Source organism: Cryptococcus depauperatus, chromosome 2 (assembly GCF_001720195.1).
Source record: "Cryptococcus depauperatus CBS 7841 chromosome 2, complete sequence".
NCBI lineage: Eukaryota > Fungi > Basidiomycota > Tremellomycetes > Tremellales > Cryptococcaceae > Cryptococcus > Cryptococcus depauperatus.
Window position 1 is genome coordinate 1,990,272 of NC_089469.1, and position 20,889 is coordinate 2,011,160.

Genomic DNA, 20,889 nt, shown 5'->3' on the forward strand with positions numbered 1-20,889 from the left:
TTTTCATATGCACCACCAGTGCTAGTTTTGCGGTATTCGACCTTAAGCGTTTCTACGAGAACCTTAAGTAATAAAACTTGTAATTACAGTGAGGCACTCAAGCCTACATGGGGTTATTTATTAATTTGATGCTAAGCTTAAATAAGACAAAATAACAAACATTGTGATAATACGAATAGCAGAAACAAATTCTTAATAGAAATATTAATTTCGGTGAAACAAGAAAACAAGGATATGCTATGTTGGCCTCAAGTACACTTTTGCTTGAGATTCACGGTTATACCGTTGATACCTCGTCTGCCAACATATACAAAAGTAGCATGAGATTAATAAAGATATAATTGTATAGATTAGGCTGTCTAGAGATGTTCACACGATATTCTATAAATCTCCTTCCCACAATACCCCCACAAAGCCAGCACAGATCATTCCGACTCCTATAAATGTTTGTAGATCAGGCATAACACCCACCCATATAGCATCAATCAGGGCTACAAGTCCGATAGCCAAAAGGTTGACCACAGAAGAGGGCGTTGGGCCCCAAATGCCGATGAGAACCATCAGTCCAGCATTCTACAAAGGTGAATGAGCGTTTTTACGTAGCATCTATTCCGAATGTACACCCACATATATTGAACCTCCCCATGTAACTACACCCAGTCCCAGCCATATCTTCGTAGCATCGTCTCCTAAACCTCCAGGCCATTGAAAAATCTCATACCCCATCCAATGTAGCCATAAAATTGGCGGCCACAAGAAAAGGAATGTTGCTAGGCCAATACAGCTGGTCAAAAAATTAGCATGAAGCGCCGGAGGAAGAGGGACCGGATGACCATGGGTATGCTCGTGTGCATGATACTCTTCGTGTTTGGGAATGGTAGCCTGCACAGTCGAGGCGTATCGACGAAGCGTACTATCAGGACTGATTGAAGACGACGTTTCTAATTGTATATCCAATGTCGAATTCGAGCGTTGATGATGCACATGTTGCCGATAATGTATAGCATTGCCTGAGGGAGATGATAAAGGAGTGTGGGAAATAGGAAGAGGTTCGTAATCTTCATCAGGACTGATGGGTATCCCACCATGCCCTTCGGGAAGGGCAAGCTTGTAGACAACTTCATAAAGGCCCAGCAAAATTGCACCTAGCGGATGTTTAGCCACATGAATGCCTTTTGAGCGCATGATACGCACCGAAAAGCATGATGCAATCTCCTAATGCTCTCCGCCCGGCATGCTCTTCCGCGCCATCTATACCATCCGAGCTGATAATAAGCACTCCGACGAAAGCCAAGATGATGCTAACAACTTTGAGTTTGCTGAGGGGTTCTCTCAGCAAGAGTAGACTGAACCCATACGCTGCAAAGCTGCTTGTAGCATATATACTAGTAATGTCGACTGGCGTAGAATACTGCATCGCCACAAACCATGCCAGAGCTGGCACACTCACGAGTATTGTAAGCATCGTCACTTTCCAACACCATCGATTGAAGATGGCTGCCCATGTCGCAATGTAGGCAGATGATGTGGTTGGTATAGAACTAGTCAATTCCAACTGCTTTGTCAGGACAGAGCGTATAGATGTAAAGTATGCCGACAAGGGAACTGGCGAGGTGAAGTAGAGAATGATCAAATGGAGCGGAAATATGATCATAAAAGTCGAATGGGTTAGGTAAAAGGTCAAGTACGGCTTATCAAAGCGTAGATTTTGGGCCACATAGTGGGCAAACTCGGTCTGAGCTGTTGAAGCTGCGACGATTCCAGCCAAGACAACGTAGGGCAAGAGAGTGAACGTCATGTCGAGGATTAACTGACACGAAGTGTGTTGGTTTATTGAAGTGCGCTGTTGAGCATCGTGTTCTTGTGAACGGTTCCAATTCTTGCTGAGGGAGAACTCCGTGTGGCGGCAAAGCCAAGGCCGCTTGAAGATTATGCTGAGTCTGGTAGCAAGAAGACAGAAGCACCCGGCCAACCTGTTGCAAGATGTATACTACGCTTTCATGCACTGCACAAAAGCGGATATGATCAAAAGATAAAAGAAACAGCAAAAGAGAAAATGAAATTAAATAAATAAAGAAACAGCTCTGTTTCAGACTGGTTTCAAATTACGTAATATTATACTCCACAGCTAACGCTATCATTCTTATCCAACCAAAAAAATTTGTCAAACAAATTTCAAGATAAATGCAAACGGTAGCTCCCAGCAGCATGAGTTACAAACAGCCTGCATATAACAGGCAAAAAGCCTGGTTAAAACATAATGGGAGATAGTAGCGTCATGATATGACTATCACGGAAACAAGCGACTCTTGTTTATCCCTTTTGAACGCTCAGTGTATCATCCAACGGATCGCGATAACCTTGCTGCCTTGGGGTAGAATCCAAGCCCTCATAGGGTTCAAAGGCGAAAACCTTGACCTTTATCGATCCTGGAAGCGCCACCGAGTTCTTTGCCCATGTCAACGATAAACTGGCCAGTCTCTTTCCCATAAACATAGTAGGAGAGTCTTCGAGAGGCATAGGAGAGTTGGTAAGGAAGGTATCGGAACAGGTATAGGCAGAAAGATCCCAGAATGACCATGTAGATTGTCCCTGCGACACACCCGTCAATATTTTCATTCAACCTGACAGGACCCAACGTGGGCTGACGGCATGCCACCACATACCAATGATCAGTCTTTCACCAGGACTCATTACTGAGAAAGCCATAGTGCAATCAAACTTGACCCTACCAGTAAGATGATCAGCTGTAGAGCCATATCCGATTCATGTGGAAACTCACTTCCAACTCCATAGCTTCTGCATGATACCTGGAGGAGGTGATGGTGGGTAGAGAGGACGTTTCTGCAGTGTCTTTTGTTGCTGAATCCGAGACGACATTATAAAAGATGGTATAGATGTGAATGAAGAGATGAAAAGATTGTCGATTTGCGTTATTATACCAGAATCGCACGGGTGGAGGTGGAGGCGGAGACAGATACCTTTCGCTGAGAATTAGACAATAGGAAGAACACAATAATGAGTCATTTCTATCCGCATTTCACATCAAATGCGGATACTACGAAACAATAAGGCATACATGCATCCAAGAGTGTATTACAGCCATTATCTACTTGCATTCATTTGGTAATACGTTTATTCAACCAGCGCGCCTGATTTGTGAGAGTATAGGTAGGTAGAGGAGGGAAATATTCCCGAGCTAAATACTTCCGTTGGTAGCCAACTGGTTTTTGAAGCTTTTATTCTTTGGTTGATCTGTCGCTTTATATGGTTTTATATTTCTCGAGCAATATGGCATTTATACTCAAGCACGCTCACACTATTCGTCCTCTCACTCGGCCAACTGCCGTCAGCTATCCACAATACACCGCCGTCTTGTCTTTTAGACGGCATCTGCAAAACATCATCGCTCCAGAGCAAGATTCCAGTTCACCAAGGCTTACCGTCAAAAAGCTTACTCCAAGAGGCTTGATCTTGTCGGACGATTTGGTGATCCGTGGTGGGACAATACTGCACTCTGGGAAGGCATTGTTGTGGGACGTCGATCCGCCAAAGCAGCTTCCGCCAGGTACAAGAGGAGCTTTGGAAAAGGCTTGGGAAGGGTGGGAGTCAGATCGTTTTGCGGTGTTTGATTTACTCGTTCCACGGCCAGGTATGGTACAAGGACGTTTGCGAATTAGAGTGGGCTAAGATTGCTCAGAAATTCTGCTATTCGGAACAGGACAGCGGGTGTGGCCTGTACCCACGAGAATACGTGACTATATCAGTAGTCTCGGCATTCAGTTGGATGTGATGGACTCGGTATGTGCTTGGATTTGCTTGGAGATGTCGTCCTGACCGTCGGTATTTGTGTAGCGGAATGCTGCTTCTACCTATAATCTATTGGTGGAAGAAGGACGGGTGGTAGCTGCTGCTCTGTGTCCACTTGAACCAATTGATCCCCGTACGGGTAATGCTCGCTGATCTACATCCATGGTCTGGTTACGAGCTGGGTTGTTTGGTGAAAAGATGGAACTGGCCTATCAATGCTAATGGGATAAAGCTGGAGCAACCAGAAAGGACAAATCTCAGTGACAGCTTTATTTGCTCGTTTAGCCATCACTCGGCATGAAAATACATTTATAGCTGATGCATCATCCCGTCTTCCTCTGTTACTTGTGCATATTAATCGTACACTAACAGCAACCATCAGAGCCTAAACATTTCAAACATTCTTGACATACCGTGTATTAGAGCATAGCTTCCAATCCAAAACAACAAAAATCCCAAAAAGTTTTCTTGTCCTATTCCAGCCAACGTCCACCATCCTCTCCAAGTTTGAATCATGGAGAATCTGTTTTTGCTCTTTCCTGATCCTTGGTGTTGTCCTTTAGGAACATAGCGTTCTACATCGAATCTGCATTTGATAACGCCTATTGCTACTGCTGTAATAACAGAAGATGCAAAGAACAAGAGGAAGCCAGAGATATTGGTAAGTCCCAATATGCCTACGACAAGGCCAGTGAAGCAAGCCGATAGCTATCAGATGCGATAATCAGACAAAGCCAAGGATCTCGAGTCCCACAAAGCTCACTGTGTTGATAGAAGAGAATATCTGTGTATTGTGGATGACCGATGGAGGATATAGTGGGGACTCTTCGGGCGATGGCTGGGTCGCTAGCTGTGGACCTCCGGAATCCATGAGGCTGAAAATTCTTTTATATTGAAGGCTTTAAAAGTTGATATTCAATGTCAGAGTCGGAAATGCAAAGAGTCAATGTTGAACTTGAGACGAGATGGATAGAAAATAAAGGTGAAAATGGAAATACAAGTCGCAGAATGATTAGGCGGCGAACTCCGCCACGACTGATGAGATTTGGATTAGATTTCCAGTCCTATTATTATAGACTTTGAATATATAAAATTGTAATTTATTGATATTTGTATGTATTAGCTAAATTCATAGTTTGTAATAGTTTAATGGTAATTTATATTTGATATGCTCTTGGAATATCTAAACGCATTTAGTGTCTGGCTTTGCTCATGATTTTTCGACTACTACAAACGATCTCTTGCTTTTTTCTTTTGAATAAAATCCATGTCAAGTACATTTCCTATTCGACAGGGCAGAGCAAAAGATTTCTAGGTAGAGAAATAAAAACTAAAGAATCAAGAACCATACATAGAATAAACTTCATTTGAAGAGATAAACGCCATGGTTTTAGAAATCCCCGTCAAAGTCACCACCACCCGAATCATCCATGTCGCCATCATGATACCCTTCCATGTAGGCTTCATTCTGGGAATCACTAACCATATCGCCAATCAACATACCACCTAGGAGACCACCGCCGAGACCAAGGGCAGCCTGTTTGTACCCAATTAGCCATGAATGATCTTAAAAGGCCAAACCTACAGCTCCGCCAGCACCCATACCACCTTGCCTCTGAGGTTTTTGCGCATACATGGGCTGCTGTCCGTATCCATATTGCTGTTGCGGGTATTGTTGTGGGTAACCTTGTTGAGGATATCCGTACTGCTGTTGGGAATAGCCCTGTTGGCCATTTCCTTGGTAGTTGCCCATAGGCTTATTTACACCTCCACCGAGCTTGGCAAGAAGCCCTCCGAGGCCCTTCTTCTTTTCAGACTGCTGAGAAAAAGCAGGCTGGTAGGACGCCTGAGGTTCGGGAGTGCTTTGTTGTGGAGCAGACTGATAGAATGAATCGGCTGCACCGCGGTTCTTTTCTTCGACATAACCATTAGCCGGTGTAAATGATTTTGGAGGTGGCGGAGGTCCTGGAGGAGGCGCATAAGCCGGTTGGTCGTCGGCAGGACTAGCATTCCCAACCATCAGTTGCTGACTACCCAATGGCAAGAGACAGCCTACTGCGTCCATTGACTCTGAGCTCCACCGGAAGCCTTTGTATTCACATAGAACCACGCCTTATGCTGGTCATTGAATCTGACAATTACTGAGCCGATACACTCTCATTCAATAAGAAAGCGCTCACTGCTGGATCCATCCATCTGGCAAAGGTCTTGTATCAGGATTGGTGGCCATGATTAAAAGAGTCTAGAAACTGCAATTGGGTGATAATCCTTCCTATAAAACAACCTTGACACTATGTTGTTATCTTTGCACTTTTGACAAGCTTTGCCACTTGAATAGTTGAAATTGAAAAGAAAAGAAGAAAAAGTCAAGAATGGAATTGCGCCACCACTTTATATATCTTTGTTGGAATAATGACGTTGCAGTGTTGTTCCTTACTCTGTTTCGTTACGTAATACATTGCACAAAGGTGGTTGGCATTATATTGACAACATTTCATCACTGTGGAATACATCAGGTAGTAATAGATTTGTTTTCCCTTTGTTTTTCTCTGAGCTTTATCTTTTCATCGGCCTCGCAGTACATTTCTTTTGCGACAGAATGGCTCCATGAAGCAAAGCCGCCTAGAATAAACCCTATTATGGAAGAAAATGCGATGGTAAGAGGATAGCTCTGCCACGGTCTGTCCCAGTCAAGAGGGATGGGAATAGCTCCAACCCATGCGCCGATGAGTGAGCCAAGGACGGGATATACAAGCGCGCGCTCCAATGCATTTTCTGGGCTGGATAGAGTGAGTGACGAACGCTGACAGCAATGAATGGATATCACACACCAAAATTGGCAGAATAAACGAACAAGTCGATACCTTGCATAGATGCCTTGCTCGTACATGGACGGTATACCCAGAGAGTAGACGACAGGCCATACTGTAAGCAACGAAAGGTGAAGAGCCAAGAGGATGGTAGTGAGATGGTGGCTTCATTATTGTCAGCGTGATTCGCTTGACGGTATGAAGATATACCTATTGAGAGGTGCTCCCATCAACAGTAAGAGCATACCATAAAAAACTGTCCCAGCTAGTGTGGCCACCATCGCTTCCAGGCTTCTGTCAGATACGCTTTTCGCTCTCAGTTTTCTCCTTTTGATCTCCTTTTCATCCACCACTGCTCTAGGCTTGTAGGCCGCATTGCCTTCCCACCATTTCTTCATCCTCCTACCCCACCACATCATGATCACAGCAGTACCAAAGACATCCCACCCCATAGTAGCTTGCGGACTTGACGTTATTGGCGTTAGAAGAGGGTGTTCTGGTCGATCCGACGAGGATGATTGCGCGAGAGGGCCCAAAAAGTAGGTTGATGAATGGGGAAGGAAGATAAAAGAGGCAAGGAGGAGAAAAGAGAGGTAAACTAGGAGTGAAAAGTATTCCTGCAAGGAAAACAAAGTTTCCATTTTATAAAGATGATTACAGATGTAGAGAATAAGAATCAAGAATAGTTGTAAATGGTCGGCTGAAATAATTTGGTGGAGGAAAGAAATCAATATCGGCGACCTCCGCCTTTCCACCATCTTCACATTGAAATTCAAATCATATTATAATTGTTACAAAAGCTAATCTTATTCTATAACAAGTTGTAATAAAAGGCATAAACCATTAGAGATGCTTGACAGCTCCCTATTGGCCTCCTTCTTACAAACCACAGCTGGAGATTGGTTTATGGTTCTTTCTTTGGTCTTTGGAGGATGCTGCTCGTAAGTTTTCAATGTCTGAGAAGGTGAATCATTGATACGAGGTCAAAGTAATGTCTGGCTCCTAGAAGGGGTTTTGAAAGACCATCCTCAGTCTGGTATATAGAGGGTATCGTCTGAAGTCTACTTGAGCTTACATGGAAATAGGCACATTTCTTACATTTGCTCAATTCACTTATGTTGCAGTTCAAAACTTGTCGTCCCAACTTGAAATTGCCAGTAGCAAGTCAAGAGTTCCCTACCTGAGGCTCAAGCCGCGCAAAGTGCCGTTGAAGCGGTGGATAGTTCAGGTCATTTTGTTTTTTGCGGTTAGTTTGAGTAAGTTCAGAGTGTGACTTACACGAGGGGTCTATATTGATAATCAAAGTGAACAACTATGCTTTTGGTCTCAAGGTATGAGAACTGATTCAAACAAATACTCGGATGTTGGCATTAACTATGGCAGATTCCGGTCACCATTCATATCATATTTCGTAGTGGAGGTAAGGCCTGAATCTTGTTTCGCCCATCAAAATACTCACCGTCTGCAGGACTTGGTGTATCGATGATTGTTGGTAGGATAGTAGGCAAACGGCGCTACTCTTTTGGACAGATGGTCAGACTTTTGTCGTTTAGTGCCAATCCAACTGATTGTGTCTACAGCTTGCAGGCCTGCTGATAACAGTTGGGATCGTCCTTGCGACCCTGTCGGCCCCTCATCGCAGACCATCATTTACACATACTGATGTGCACGCAAATACGGCCGAAAAACTGACATTGAATACACCACGCTCGTGGCTTGGTCAAGAGAGTGAATATCTTGCAGGAGCTGGAGTGCTTTTCGTTGCCCTCGTCCTGTCGGCACTGCTGGGATTGTATCAGGAGCAAACCTTTAAATTGCACGGAAGGCAGTGGAAAGAAGCCCTCTTTTATGGTGTAAGTGACACTCCAAGTAGCCGAGTCTTGTCACCTTATTGCTCGTTATAGCATTTCCTTTCCCTTCCCCTGTTTGCCCCATTCTATTCAGATCTTGTTCAGACATACAATGCCTACGGCTCTTCTCCCTCTCTCACGCTTCTGACCATTCCCTGTCCATCAATTTCCTCCTCGATGCCCTTATTTGCTGAATCTTCCGAGTTTTCTTCATCATCATGGCAGAGTCTTATTGACTGGCATGATATCTTGTTGCCTTCTGCCATGTTTTCATTGGTTCTGTCTCTGGTGACACAGGGTATCTGCGTAAGAGGAGTTAACAAACTTACAACAATGGTGAATTCTGTGACGGTCAATTTAATTTTGACTGTCAGAAAGGCAGTCAGTCTGGTTATCAGTGTTTGGTATTATGGCAATAGTGCCACTCCAGGTCTGGTTATCGGTGGTGGAATGGTGCTGTGTAAGTTGGTTTCGATTTAATAGCAAAAACCAAACTCCTAATGGGGCATCTAGTGGGCACGATACTTTATTCGCTTGCCCCTGGTCCAAAAGGCATTCAGGCTACGCAGACTGCTCAACCTGCCACAGTCCAGGAGGAAAAAGTAAAAGTTCAGGTCGTGTCACGTCCAGTAGCAGTTCAGGCCATCTCTGTTTCTGACAGAGACAGCTCGGGTTTTGAAGCCTCAAGCGCAGGTATTAGTAAAGAAGCTGGGACGAATCCTCTTGCCATTGCTGGTTTAAGATATAGGCAGATTCCCATAGATAGTACTATTGGAGAGAATTCTGGAAAATAGAGTTTAAAGAAATCTTGAATTGTATATTGAGATAGTGTATATATCATCTGTGGCTAATACCTGGATGACCTGTAAGTAAATAGATTTTGCATGGGTATAAAAGCTTTTTAGTGTTTGGCAGGAGTTTGTTTTCCCCTTGGTCGTTCAGTAACAACACTGCAAATACTGTCAGTATACGGATACAGTCAGTTAACTCAGCAACATACGCCTTGTTTCCATTCCGGTCCTTAGGTCGCCTGGTTCTGACGTGCTGCAAGGTCCCATAGATACTCCTCGGGTGTTTGTTGCCCTTTGACTTACCACGACCGCCACCATGTGCGTGATCGACGGCGTTCATGGCAACACCACGAACATGAGGCCGTCTGCCTAGCCATCTGGATCGACCAGCCTTACCGAGTTGTCTCGACTGATGTTCTTTACTTTGCGGCTCGTAAGAACATGCAAACACAGCGGCGTAGAAGCATAAACTCACTTGCTGACAGCACCAATCGTAGCGACACATCCAGGATCGAGTTTTCTCACTTCACCACTCTGCAACTTAACCAAGACATAACCCTTCTTAGGTACTCTCTGACCTTCTTCATCAAACCCACCGCCCATAGTCAACACATCTGCGCCACCAATCGATCTACCATCGCTCCCTTGATGAGAGACCACTTGAGCAAAAGCGCCTGCTGATCGACAGAGTTGCATTCGCCCATCAACGGTAAGCGAGATGTTGTGAACTTGCATGCCCGGAGGAATCAGGTACAGAGGAAGGACATTTCCAGGTTTCAGAATGACATTACGGAGGAGGCCCAACGCTCGACGCATTTCTGGCGTGTCGGTTGCTCGTTTTTTAGTCAAAGCTGTCTCAGCTTTTTCGGGTGATGCGCTGCCATATAGGGTGGAAGTCGTATCAAACTCTCGGACCAGTTGTTCCGGTATACCTTGTCGGTACGACACAACGACGTCGCCAGCTCTCAACCCCTGTGGCGCGACGATATAACTCCATCCACCTTTTACAGCTTCATTCGCTCTAATACCCCTGTGTTCCTCTGACAGACCCTCCTCAGCTTGAGCGACTGTCAAACTTGAAGTGGATCCTCGTTGTTTGATCAATGCAATGTGAGCAGATCTTCCAGGGTCATACTCTATCCGAATGACATCATGCTCGCCTTCCTCAGCTCGGTGAAAGTCAACAATACGAAGTCGACGTTTGTGGCCACCACCGCGATGGCGGTTGACAATTTGCCCAGTGTCGTTCCGGCCGCCTTTTCGGCGGAGAGGAATAGTCAGTTCCTTGATAGGGCCGCCTTTGTGGAGATGGGGATGATATGGATGGATAACATGGCGCAAAGACTAAACAGGGTGTTCAGCGATAATCACTGTGAATTAAAGAACACTGACTGGAATAAATGGAAATCCTGGACCAGTGTATTTCTTCAAGATAGCACCATCGTCCCTTCTAGATGGCGGTGGACCGCCAAACATTAAATCTTGCTTTGGTTTCTCCGTTGATGGCTCAACCTCTGTGGTATAGAGACGGGCATTGGGACGAGGAAAGAGTGGGACTGCTCGGCAGCTGGTTGTCCTAGAGGTTGAAAGAACCGAGCGAGATATCGCAGACATGGCCAAGTCAATCCCCTTGTTGGGATGGGATGTAATGAAAGACAGAAGTAAAGAAATAAAGAAAGTTGAGGCGAAAGAAAAAAGAAAAGAAAAAAGAGAAAAGAAAAGAATGGATCAATGGCAGACTTTCGATAAATCTTAGCCACGTGACAATCACGTGACAACCGACGATATATACAACTTTAAGACTTTTGATTTTATTTTACCATTTCATTTTCTCTTCAACAATTTTTCTTTTCTTTTCTTATTAGTTTCAGAAAACTAGAGACATTACAAGTACATCGCTTAAGATTTTCATCTCCCATCACCTCCAGCAAACCCTTCGCGCACGGTGACGACTGACGCCTAACGATACTACAAGATGGTTGCCTGGTCTCCATTCCTCAAATTTTCCTTACACTTTTACTCTGGACAGCCATGAAAGGCAACCTATGCGACTGACTTTAATATACGTAGTCACTAATCTACCCACATTTGAATATTTGGTGGAGGGATATGGGTATATATCCAAGGATGTTCAGTCTCAGCAGCCAACTATCAGGATGATGGACAGGGAAAGCTGAGGAGATGGTGTATTTGAGGAAATGGTGTAATTGAATGGCCGTCGCAAAAGACAAAAAGACATAAGGAAGGACTCGTCATTCACCGATCCTCCAAGAATGAATCCAAATAGCTTTCTTCTATTCTCCAACTACACCTTTCTCAGCCAAGTCAATCTCGTCCCAACGCCTTCAATTCAAAGACGCAAGACCCAACCCAAGTCATGACAGGGAGACTATTGATCGAGTAAACATGTATGTATCACGAGTTACATGCCTTCTGTGTCAAGTTGACAGAAACGAATTGTAATATGCCACATTGTTTAGAAACCAGAAAAAGTTACTGAATGATTATATTTGAGGTTGTACAGAGTATAACTTGATGTTGCAACAAGAAGAAATAATTAGATGCAGAATCAAAGTATTCAGAAATGAGGATTGTTCATTGCGGATAGTCATGCAGTAAGCTTGTGCCAAAGTCATAAGATACCAATAAAGCCATTTGGAAACAAAAACGAAAACAAAAACATTCAGACTCTAATCAGACAACATTCACAATTTGACCTAGGAAACGCCTTAAGCGTCCGTACCATAATACCAGAAAAACATAGCAACCACAATGAGAGCTACGCTCCACGAAAACCCCATAAGCGACAGCGCCCTTCGCCTGCGCTGCCTACCTTCTGCAAGTTCTACAGTATTTTTGACGTTGACTTGCACCTTGCCTCTTGTCAAGAATTTGAATATCGTCCACGGTAACAAAAGTAGACAAAAAATGCCATAAACAATGAGATAAAATGTTTTGAAGGGTAACTTGAGGTGCTGAAACGTACGCCAACCGAAACGAAACGCCAGTCCAAGTGCTTTCGTTGTGCTGTTCACTAGCCAATCACGCTGATGGGCAAAGTGAACCAGGTCCAACGGAGAACTATCATGTACTCGCAATCGCTCCAGTTGGGTTTGCGCGTTATTCGCCTGTCGATAACAAAAATCTTAATTCCAACTAGACCTTTGTCAAAAAATCACTCACTCTTTCCAATACCTCTCTAATCCAATGTCTAACCTCGTCTTTTTGCTTAATCATTCCTTCGATTTGATTGATCATCTCTTCCAGCTCATTTGCCATTTCTTCTTTTTCCTTCCCCATTTCTAACTGCCGCTCTTTGGCAAAAACAATCATCAGCTCGGTTTGTGTGATGGGATCAACTCTTGATAAACCATTAGGAGCAAGGTAGGTACGGCGAACCCGATGTCTTGTTTGGAATGAACCAAGAGGTTGAAAAGCAAAAGGTGTTGGTGAAGTTAGTTTACGCTTGGGAATGGGAACAGATGCACTGGAACGAGGGTTCTTTTGAGCTGGTGTGCGACGACCAGAAAAACGTCCTTCAAAATTACTGTCTGCATTACCGAAAATTTTGAGGGGTGGTAAAGTGTCGCGATTCTCACCGAGATTATCGTCATCTTTCACTAGCTTTTGTCTGTTATATTTAGATCGAAGAGGCTCAACCAAAGACCAATCAGCCTCAAGGTCCATACCAATTTTGGCTTCATCTCGAGCGAAATCCATTGCGGCAAGGTAATGGCGGATTGATTCATCTATGATGTCAGCATGATGTCGAAGTGAGATAAGGCGTTCCTTGGAAAATGACAGTAATCTAAATAGAGAAGTTGAATAGTAAACAAAGGTACAACAGCGGCTCACATGCAACTTACTGGGTTCTTCGATTATAAACATCATCTTCCAGTTTGAGGATCTTTATCAACGCTTTATCTGCCTTTGTTTTCCTCTCTTTGTTCTCTTCTTCAGCCTGAAGCTGTAGCTGCTTAGAGTGCTGTTCTCTTGTGTATGCCATCTCCGCTTCTTTCAAGCCCTCGTCTTCAATCACTTCCGACTGCCCAATCATATCTTTGTCAAAACGATTGCGAAGATCTTCTAATGCAGGTCTACGATGACCTTTAATGAAGAGTTTACGTTTGCCTCCTTCTTCATCCGTCGTCATTTCATGACTAGGAAAACCGTATCTCTTGAAGAACGACGGTCCAAGGTCTTTATAACGGGATGAGGTTCCCTTCATATTACTTAAAGCAGCTTTGTTTGTGGATGCAATTGAGTCTCGACTTATGTGACTTGTGCCATGTTCCAGAGCGGCATTGTCAGGGTGGGAAGATTTGCCAGAGTCCTCAGGAGTGATATCTCCTCGTTCATTATTGAGATGCAAATGGGGCAAATTCCGTTGCTTTCTCGCTACACTGCTAAATTTCTCGAATGGTTGCTTCAATGCTTGAGTCAGGGAACCCTGACCAACCGCACTGAGACTATGGTGACCTCGATGAGACAGCTGTGATGAAGGTATTAGAATAGCGTAACAAATTAGGCTTAAAAGGCTTACGTGTGGCTCACGATGTCTGCCAATTGACCTCTCCTTACCAGTGTTAATTGAGGCTGACTGTGAGAGATTCGGTTCACTTCCATTTGTTACTCCCGCCTGCTCAAGATCCGTAAGGGATATATTTGAAGCCGTTTTACTAGCCGCACTTATTCTTTGCCCATAATGGCGGCTCTTTTTGCTGCTATCTGCCACGGAACTGTTATCATCTCTATGACCTTCTCGATCTTCACGCAATTTGCTTTGAAGTGTTTCAGGTCTAGTTGTACGATCTCGATTATTGCATTGTCCACCATGCGCAAAAGAAATAGGGGCTTCCAATTTTCCATCTTCAGGCAATATATCGATATCAGGTCGGATTTGTCGAGGAGGTACAAAGTAATTTACAATACCTCCAGACTCTCTGAAAGCCTGAATTTCTTCCACGGTATATTTCCATCCACGCTTGGGCAAATCAATGGTTTTTAAGGGAGAAGCTTCTGAATGATGTTGCGAAAAGATTGACGTGGAACGGCCGCTGGCGTCAGATTTGTGGGTACTGCTCAATCTACGAGAGTGACCACTATGGCTGCCTTGATATGACCGGCTCATTGAAAGCTTGTCTGCAAGCAAGTCCTGCTTGTTCGACTCGTCCGTATGTGTTTGAAGAGATGCATAGTAGTGAGATCGCAGTAAATCTTGCCTGTCGGTCTCGTTGAGCCAACGAAGCATTTTGGTGAAATTGAGACGCGGAGGATTTTGAATACAATCGTAGACCTGCTGATAATATGCACGAAGATGGGCACCAGCCTGATAGGCGCGTCGTTCAGCATTGGGATGGGCCGCCACCTGTGTCAGGGCATGGTATCTTCGCTCTGATCATTAAATGTCAACGACCCGAGCCATCCTCAAGTTTGTTATTACTGACCTTGAATGAACTCTTCTTGTCTCTTCTCCCACTCAATTTTTCTCATTTCCTCTTCTCTCAACTCTTCTTCTTTTGCGAAGTCATTTTGTCGGGTCGTCTTCTCCTTCTTGGAACGCACATGATCCTTGATATTTGGAGCTGATTCATTAGTATCACTACCCTTCCGCCTTCCCAGATGGAAGAAATGACTGAGAGCATTCTTTTTATCTTTCCTATCCTGCTTGATTTCCTTCGCTGATAGATTTTCATCCAGCACTGACGGACCATTTTCCATGATTGCAGAGGAAACACTCTGATTATCATTATCCTTATCCTCTTTTTGTCCAGTCACCATGGGCAGGTGATGCACAAATGGTACATATCCTCCTTGATTATCCATACTGATGCTATTCATTGAAGCCCACTGTCCTCTTGATCTTAGTCCGTGTTGGTGAAGAGCTTCGAAATGAGAGCGATTCATCGACAAGTTCGTTTTCTTCATTGGCAATATTGAACTGGCTGCAAGAAATGTTCTATCGCGCTCTGAAGTTGGACTGTCCTCTGTAAGGGCAGGAGGAGCGGTGACAAGGTATGGAGAGGCATGTGGGAGTCCACCGGTGGCAGATGAACGCCGTTCAAAGGGGCTAGTGGTGAGATTTGGAAGACTTTTCCGTGGCCCCATCAAAGACCCGCTCATCAGACGAAGCGCTGATGCAACATTAGAATCGCTTAAAAGCGAATGAATTTGATCTACTTCACATCAGCGAATGTTCGCATATCAAGTCACAGCACTAGCCTGTGTTAAGAGTCGTGTCCTGAGCACTGGCTTTGGAATCGCCCAGACCAAGACTCTCTGTCAAAAAATCCTTGTTGACCAATGATCCGTCCATTTCATCATTTGAATCTCTTCCTTCCCTCTCTATTCCTGCAGCTCTTTGCTTCCCTTTCCTTTTGCCGCTTACATCTAGACTGCTGGCACTCTCGCTCCCCTGTCTAACTCTACTGATGCTTCTCAATTTGAAGGAAGCGGCTGATTCTCGGCGACTTGTACCACTCATAGAGCCATAATGTGATTGTGCAGAGTTTGCAGGTAAGTATAATGCTGCGCCATTCTGTCCATGTGTTCTTTCTGTTATGTTGAATCTGTGAGAAGTTCTCGAATGCGATCTGCCAGTTTTGAAAGATTCAGATTTCACACGACCTCGCGATCTTTCTCGGGAAGTTTTTTGTTGTGGTCTCTGATTAGATCGCCTTTTAAGCTCGTTGATAGAGTTTGCAAATGCTTTGGACGATTCAGCCGGAACCACTAGACTCTTTGATCTCGAAAGTACTTTGCGCTGTCGTGACGTCTTTGATAACTTTGGAGAATCAGCTGAATTCCCCTTAGCAACTGACAGGCTATTTGTCTCATCTCCATTGAGCCTTGTGGCATCCAAAGACGATTCATCTTCGCTAGATGTCTCAAAACCTCCAGTCACTCTTGAGACTCTCCGGCCGTGTGTCACCACAGAACTTCTCCTAGGAGGAAGGGTCTCTGACCAGACTCTTCGATCTTGAGATGGGTGTGTCGTAAGAAAAGGACGGTCAGCTTGTTTCTCAGTCGAGATAAAAGTAGATTCAGAAGTCAAAGATTTGAGCGAAGGCGAAGCAGCAAGTAATGGTGGAAATGGCTTTAGGCCAGAGTTTGAGCTAGTACCCGATCCATTCGAGATGGCATTGGAGGATTTCACCGAACCACCTGATGGGTGATTGAGTGTTTTCCCTTTGTCAAATCGCATATGCTGTTTATGCGACAATGGCTGTGGCCGAGGGCTGGAAGGTTGGGAGTATGTGGGAGAAGTTGAAGAATCGTGCCCAACCAGGATGGAACCGCTGGTCGGAGAACGGCCAGGTAAAGGACTCTGACTTGTAAGAGTAGCTCGAGTTGGCGTTATGTCTACATGAGAAGAAGACGGTGGGAGAAGCGACGTGTGTAGGGATGAGGGATGTAAAGGCTGATGAAGAGCACTATTTGATAGCCCGCTGGATGGCAGTCCCTTCGTAAACTTGAAAGATGTCTTTGACAGTCTATCCACTAGTTCGTCTTGGTCAAACCTCACTGAGCTTTTATATGATGGAGAGCCAGGTCTTGAATCGGCTCGTTGCTGTTGCACTGATGTGCTTGAAGAAGAATTAGTGGATATATGGCTGGGAGGACGTTTGTTTTCCACCACCATGGTGGCTTGTCTCGTTTCTTTAGGCAATGGCTGCACCATTCCGTTTGGATAGACGGCGGTTTCATCTTGTGGACTCGTGGTGGAAGCTATGGCTGCTTGATGGCGATGTGCTAGATGGGATTCTTTCAGTATTGATTCTCGTTAATGTCGTTATTAAAGATATGTTGTAAAGTGAAAAAGATTTTTGGATGAAGAAAATGGTTATTTCTAAAAGTAGCACGATGGATAGAATCGCGGTCCATATAAATTCGCCGACTCCAATGATCATTTATTTTTTACTTTGTTCATCTTGTACATTTTTATGCAAAATTCTTTTATGGATCAAATGATTTCTATGATATTGATACTTTTATAAACATGCCAACAAGCATCCAGCTCTCAAGCATCAAGATTTACACGCGATACCAGCTCGCTGAATCCCTCCAGGGGAAGACCCTTGTCACCAACCTGCAGCAACAGTAGGGTAAATGGTGTTCTCTAGAGATGGCGACGGTGAAGTAAAGATACAAAACACGAATAACCTCAAAAGATAACAAATCAGTAAATCGTCGCGAGCAATCCGTCAAGATGCTCCATCGTCTATCCTTGTTGGATTGCGTGGATATTGGAATGATTAAACCAGACGTGGTGCTCATCCTCGAACAGCAAGTATTACGGCTGGAGCCTCCTGCAAACACGCCGATTAGCAACATACTAATTTGACAAGACCAAACTTACGTGTGTCCATTCCCAAAACATGACACCACCGTTCCATCCCTTTTGCTTGGCCTGATTGACACACTCGTTAAGATCTGACGGGCTCATGTATCTGGATAACGTCGTTAAAGTTGTCTCAAGGTTGTAACAGACATAGCTATCAAGACTTACCCATCATTGGCGGCGCCTGCATCCAAGGGCTTGCCAATCACAATTTTGTCAAGCGGAACATTCGCAGAAGAATTGAGCTCAAAGACAGACGTAGAGGGCCATTCACTACCAGAATTCTCAATCAAGGTCTAAGCTTGGGGTCAGTAACGAACTTCAACTCAAGAAAACAGCTCACTTGACAGTCGATGTATTGATTGTCACCTTGGTTATAAAATTGCACGCTGTAAAAGTCAATGGTATCTCCAACCTGCTTATGGATAGCCGAATAGGCGCCATCAGAGTAATCGTTGGCGCTGGTGAACCAAGGAGCAACCGGCGCATGAGAGATAATGTATGGGGATGGAAGTAGATTGCGAAGTTCTTGTTGAAGCTGCACGATCCACGAAACAGCTTGGGCACTGTTCATCGCAGACATGTCTAGAATCCTTGGTTATTTAAAGTCTGTATATGTAGTCAAGAGACTCACCCTCGTAGTCAATGTCCACGCCATCTAATCCGTACTGCTTCACAAAGTCCGCAAGTTTTCGGGCAGTTTCCTTGGGATCGGCTCCATCAGTCGTAGGTTTATCAGTAGAACCAAAAGCAGAGATCATGAGAGCAATCCCTGCATTATGGTATTCTTCAATGACTTGTTGACGGTAAGATTCTTCCCAGCTTGCCCAAGTTTGGACATTGTCCACAGCGCCACCGTCAACTTGCCAGAATGCAAGTACGAAACGATTGTAAGAACCAAGGTCAGAGACACTTGGCATCTTCTCAAGGTACCTATTAGAGTAAACGACATAGTGGGGAGCCGTCCAATCTCCGGAAGGTGAAGATTTGCCAGAAGCAGAGCCGGTAGAGTTGAAGAATCCAGTACTCTTGGATGTGGAGGCAGAGTGTGTAGCAGCCGCTGACGCCCAGTCATTAGAATGCAAAGGAGTCTTTGATCCCTTGTGGTGACCTTTTTGGGATGCAGATTTAGTCGTGCTAGAAGCCCAATAGCCGTTGCCAGTAGCAGTAGCAGTAGCAATTACTGAATCGTCCCACAGGCCAGTAGACGCGATGGATGCAGTTTTAGAGCTATCTTCCCATGTGTTGGTTTCAGTAGCTACAATCATCCGGTTAAAGTGGACAAGCTTTGCGAATGACATTGCTTACCAGTTGTATCCGAAGCCCATGATGTTTCCCAGGTTTCCCAGGACTTTGACTTCCCGCTTTCAGATGTAGATTGCCAAGCATCGATGTTGGAGTTATAATTGTCTCCATCTGATGCATAAAGGCCAGCACCCATTTGCAATGCCGAGGATTCTTTGGCCACAGCAGACAAAATGACAGACGCTGAACTGGAAGCCGGCTGAGAAAAGTGGGTAGATTCGTACGGTTCCTCGTCGCATTCATCATCACTAACAGAGGTACCAGTAGATGTTGGAGAAGAGCCAAAGGAAGTCAAGATAGGACTGGTCAAAGCAGTTGTTGACGCAGCCAAATTAGCTTTTGAGAGTGTGAAAGAAGCTTTTCCGGAAAACTTTGTTCCACACTCATTATTTTCACAATTGTCGTCATTCGTAGAAGTCGTAACGGTTATAGAAGCGTTAGATGTGATAGTCGGTACAGCCGCAAAAGTAGCGTTGGCATTAGTATAGTCGTTATTGGATGTGGCAGCCGCTGCTGACGCGCTGAGAACACTAGTAGCGTTGAACTGCAAATAGCCAGTGGAAGAAGCCAAATGTGGGACTGTGCTTTGGGCGCCAGCCTCGGAACTTAGGAACCAGGTCCAAACACATCCAACAGCATTTTTTTGAGTGCTACAAATAACACCCTCGTCAGTTGCAACTCAAAAGATGTCTTTGAGATGATCGGCAGGGTCTGTGTGGACAAAATCCCCGAATTTTGTTGATGTCCACATACCTCAGCCCACCAGTGAAATCATGAGAAACTTACGAGCAAGCAAGGCTTTCGCCAGTACAGTTGGCGATGGAAACCCATTCGCTCCAGTTACATCCTGCAAAACGCGTCAGGCTGTCCATACACTCATACCAAACACTCTTACTCTGCAATTCGGTGCCAATACATTGCCAATCGCCATTCATACACTCGTCGCGTTTTGCCGCTGGGGCATCAGCCTGAAGATTTACAGAGAGAGGCAAAGCCTGCCGCTGCTTATCAGAGAGAGCAGCGCGGGCATGATGCCTTCGACGTTCAAAACGTCCATTTTGGTGCGGACCCGCCGCCTCTGCCACTACAAGGAGTGAAAGAATTACCGTCGTGAAGTACATGCTATGAAAATGCTTTCGTGATACTATGTGGCGAGTGAATATACAGAAAATCAACGTGGCTGGCCGCAAGACTCTAGTAATCGTGATAGGATGACAAAATGGACAGACACAATTCCAGCCTGCTGAAATTGGGAGGAGGGACGGGTGGCGAGGGAAGAGGAAAAGTGGAAAAAAGAGAAATGGTTGAAAATGAATGTAAGAGGGAAAAAAGAAATTTTCTGGGGTATTTAAAGTAATTCGGTGCTTGTTCGCGTCAGTGTGAATTTTAAAAAAGCAAAGGATGGCTTCCATTTCACCCAAAAGCCCTGCTGTGCGGCGATCGCCGCATCCGCCCTAATAACGCATTTTCACACCAACTCAACGTTTACCACGCATTTTGATGAATAAATCCCCGTGAGACTTCGCGTGAACCAGGCTGGTTGAGTCATCTTTGGTGTCGCGTCAGAGTCTTACGTCATCACTTTATCTATCGCGTATTTGGTTCCGCTGAGCATTTGCTTTCTAGAGATTCCAATTTTGATGTTTCTTTTTATAATATAATATATTTTGAACATGCGCGTTGTGTCTTTTGATGGCATGGAAGAACGACAGATAGGAAACTGAGGTTATCTCAACAAGGTCAGCTCATCAACCATTGAAGGACAAAAGGGAAGATTCGACATTTGAAAAGTTAAAGAATGAGAAGGATGCCGACTGTTATGGACGCTTCGCCTTGCTACCAGTAAAGATAGAACCCAATCATGTCATCTTTACAACGGTCGCAGTTATCCAGTTCATACATTTATACCAGCTTCCTTTTCGCTGTTGTTTTTGCCTTTACTTTGCTACTTTTGGAGCCTTCTATTACTACGACGACACTTT

General features: G+C 44.6%; 10 protein-coding genes across 10 annotated transcripts; 2 read left to right on the forward strand and 8 right to left on the reverse strand.

Annotated features, from left to right (window-relative positions):
* Positions 1-381: 381 nt before the first annotated feature.
* L203_102073 (uncharacterized protein) lies at positions 382-1,798 on the reverse strand (the record flags this gene model as incomplete). The annotated part of the gene is made up of 3 exons (XM_066211502.1): positions 382-573; positions 628-1,145; positions 1,195-1,798. The coding sequence occupies 3 exons, from the start codon at positions 1,796-1,798 to the stop codon at positions 382-384; spliced, it is 1,314 nt and encodes a 437-aa protein (XP_066067599.1).
* A 515-nt stretch (positions 1,799-2,313) lies between these two features.
* On the reverse strand, positions 2,314-2,880 carry L203_102074 (uncharacterized protein; the record flags this gene model as incomplete). The annotated part of the gene is made up of 3 exons (XM_066211503.1): positions 2,314-2,592; positions 2,650-2,728; positions 2,783-2,880. The coding sequence occupies 3 exons, from the start codon at positions 2,878-2,880 to the stop codon at positions 2,314-2,316; spliced, it is 456 nt and encodes a 151-aa protein (XP_066067600.1).
* A 411-nt stretch (positions 2,881-3,291) lies between these two features.
* On the forward strand, positions 3,292-3,963 carry L203_102075 (uncharacterized protein; the record flags this gene model as incomplete). The annotated part of the gene is made up of 3 exons (XM_066211504.1): positions 3,292-3,652; positions 3,701-3,801; positions 3,856-3,963. 3 exons carry the CDS (start codon positions 3,292-3,294, stop codon positions 3,961-3,963), a joined length of 570 nt encoding a protein of 189 aa, XP_066067601.1.
* Positions 3,964-4,164: 201 nt separating this feature from the next.
* Positions 4,165-4,681, reverse strand: L203_102076 (uncharacterized protein; the record flags this gene model as incomplete). The annotated part of the gene is made up of 3 exons (XM_066211505.1): positions 4,165-4,175; positions 4,224-4,518; positions 4,574-4,681. 3 exons carry the CDS (start codon positions 4,679-4,681, stop codon positions 4,165-4,167), a joined length of 414 nt encoding a protein of 137 aa, XP_066067602.1.
* Positions 4,682-5,200: 519 nt separating this feature from the next.
* L203_102077 (uncharacterized protein) lies at positions 5,201-6,040 on the reverse strand (the record flags this gene model as incomplete). Its single annotated transcript, XM_066211506.1, has 4 exons — positions 5,201-5,347; positions 5,396-5,813; positions 5,867-5,941; positions 5,991-6,040. 4 exons carry the CDS (start codon positions 6,038-6,040, stop codon positions 5,201-5,203), a joined length of 690 nt encoding a protein of 229 aa, XP_066067603.1.
* A 282-nt stretch (positions 6,041-6,322) lies between these two features.
* On the reverse strand, positions 6,323-7,261 carry L203_102078 (uncharacterized protein; the record flags this gene model as incomplete). Its single annotated transcript, XM_066211507.1, has 3 exons — positions 6,323-6,590; positions 6,642-6,785; positions 6,831-7,261. The coding sequence occupies 3 exons, from the start codon at positions 7,259-7,261 to the stop codon at positions 6,323-6,325; spliced, it is 843 nt and encodes a 280-aa protein (XP_066067604.1).
* A 208-nt stretch (positions 7,262-7,469) lies between these two features.
* L203_102079 (uncharacterized protein) lies at positions 7,470-9,264 on the forward strand (the record flags this gene model as incomplete). The annotated part of the gene is made up of 9 exons (XM_066211508.1): positions 7,470-7,561; positions 7,610-7,656; positions 7,706-7,876; positions 7,926-7,951; positions 8,004-8,040; positions 8,089-8,153; positions 8,201-8,473; positions 8,525-8,930; positions 8,984-9,264. 9 exons carry the CDS (start codon positions 7,470-7,472, stop codon positions 9,262-9,264), a joined length of 1,398 nt encoding a protein of 465 aa, XP_066067605.1.
* A 107-nt stretch (positions 9,265-9,371) lies between these two features.
* L203_102080 (uncharacterized protein) lies at positions 9,372-10,875 on the reverse strand (the record flags this gene model as incomplete). The annotated part of the gene is made up of 4 exons (XM_066211509.1): positions 9,372-9,420; positions 9,471-9,683; positions 9,737-10,605; positions 10,654-10,875. The coding sequence occupies 4 exons, from the start codon at positions 10,873-10,875 to the stop codon at positions 9,372-9,374; spliced, it is 1,353 nt and encodes a 450-aa protein (XP_066067606.1).
* Positions 10,876-11,990: 1,115 nt separating this feature from the next.
* L203_102081 (uncharacterized protein) lies at positions 11,991-16,903 on the reverse strand (the record flags this gene model as incomplete). Its single annotated transcript, XM_066211510.1, has 6 exons — positions 11,991-12,389; positions 12,445-13,069; positions 13,128-13,753; positions 13,805-14,655; positions 14,709-15,437; positions 15,484-16,903. The coding sequence occupies 6 exons, from the start codon at positions 16,901-16,903 to the stop codon at positions 11,991-11,993; spliced, it is 4,650 nt and encodes a 1,549-aa protein (XP_066067607.1).
* Positions 16,904-17,534: 631 nt separating this feature from the next.
* On the reverse strand, positions 17,535-20,028 carry L203_102082 (uncharacterized protein; the record flags this gene model as incomplete). The annotated part of the gene is made up of 8 exons (XM_066211511.1): positions 17,535-17,570; positions 17,621-17,711; positions 17,771-17,898; positions 17,946-18,187; positions 18,237-18,860; positions 18,911-19,557; positions 19,694-19,754; positions 19,803-20,028. 8 exons carry the CDS (start codon positions 20,026-20,028, stop codon positions 17,535-17,537), a joined length of 2,055 nt encoding a protein of 684 aa, XP_066067608.1.
* Positions 20,029-20,889: the final 861 nt, after the last annotated feature.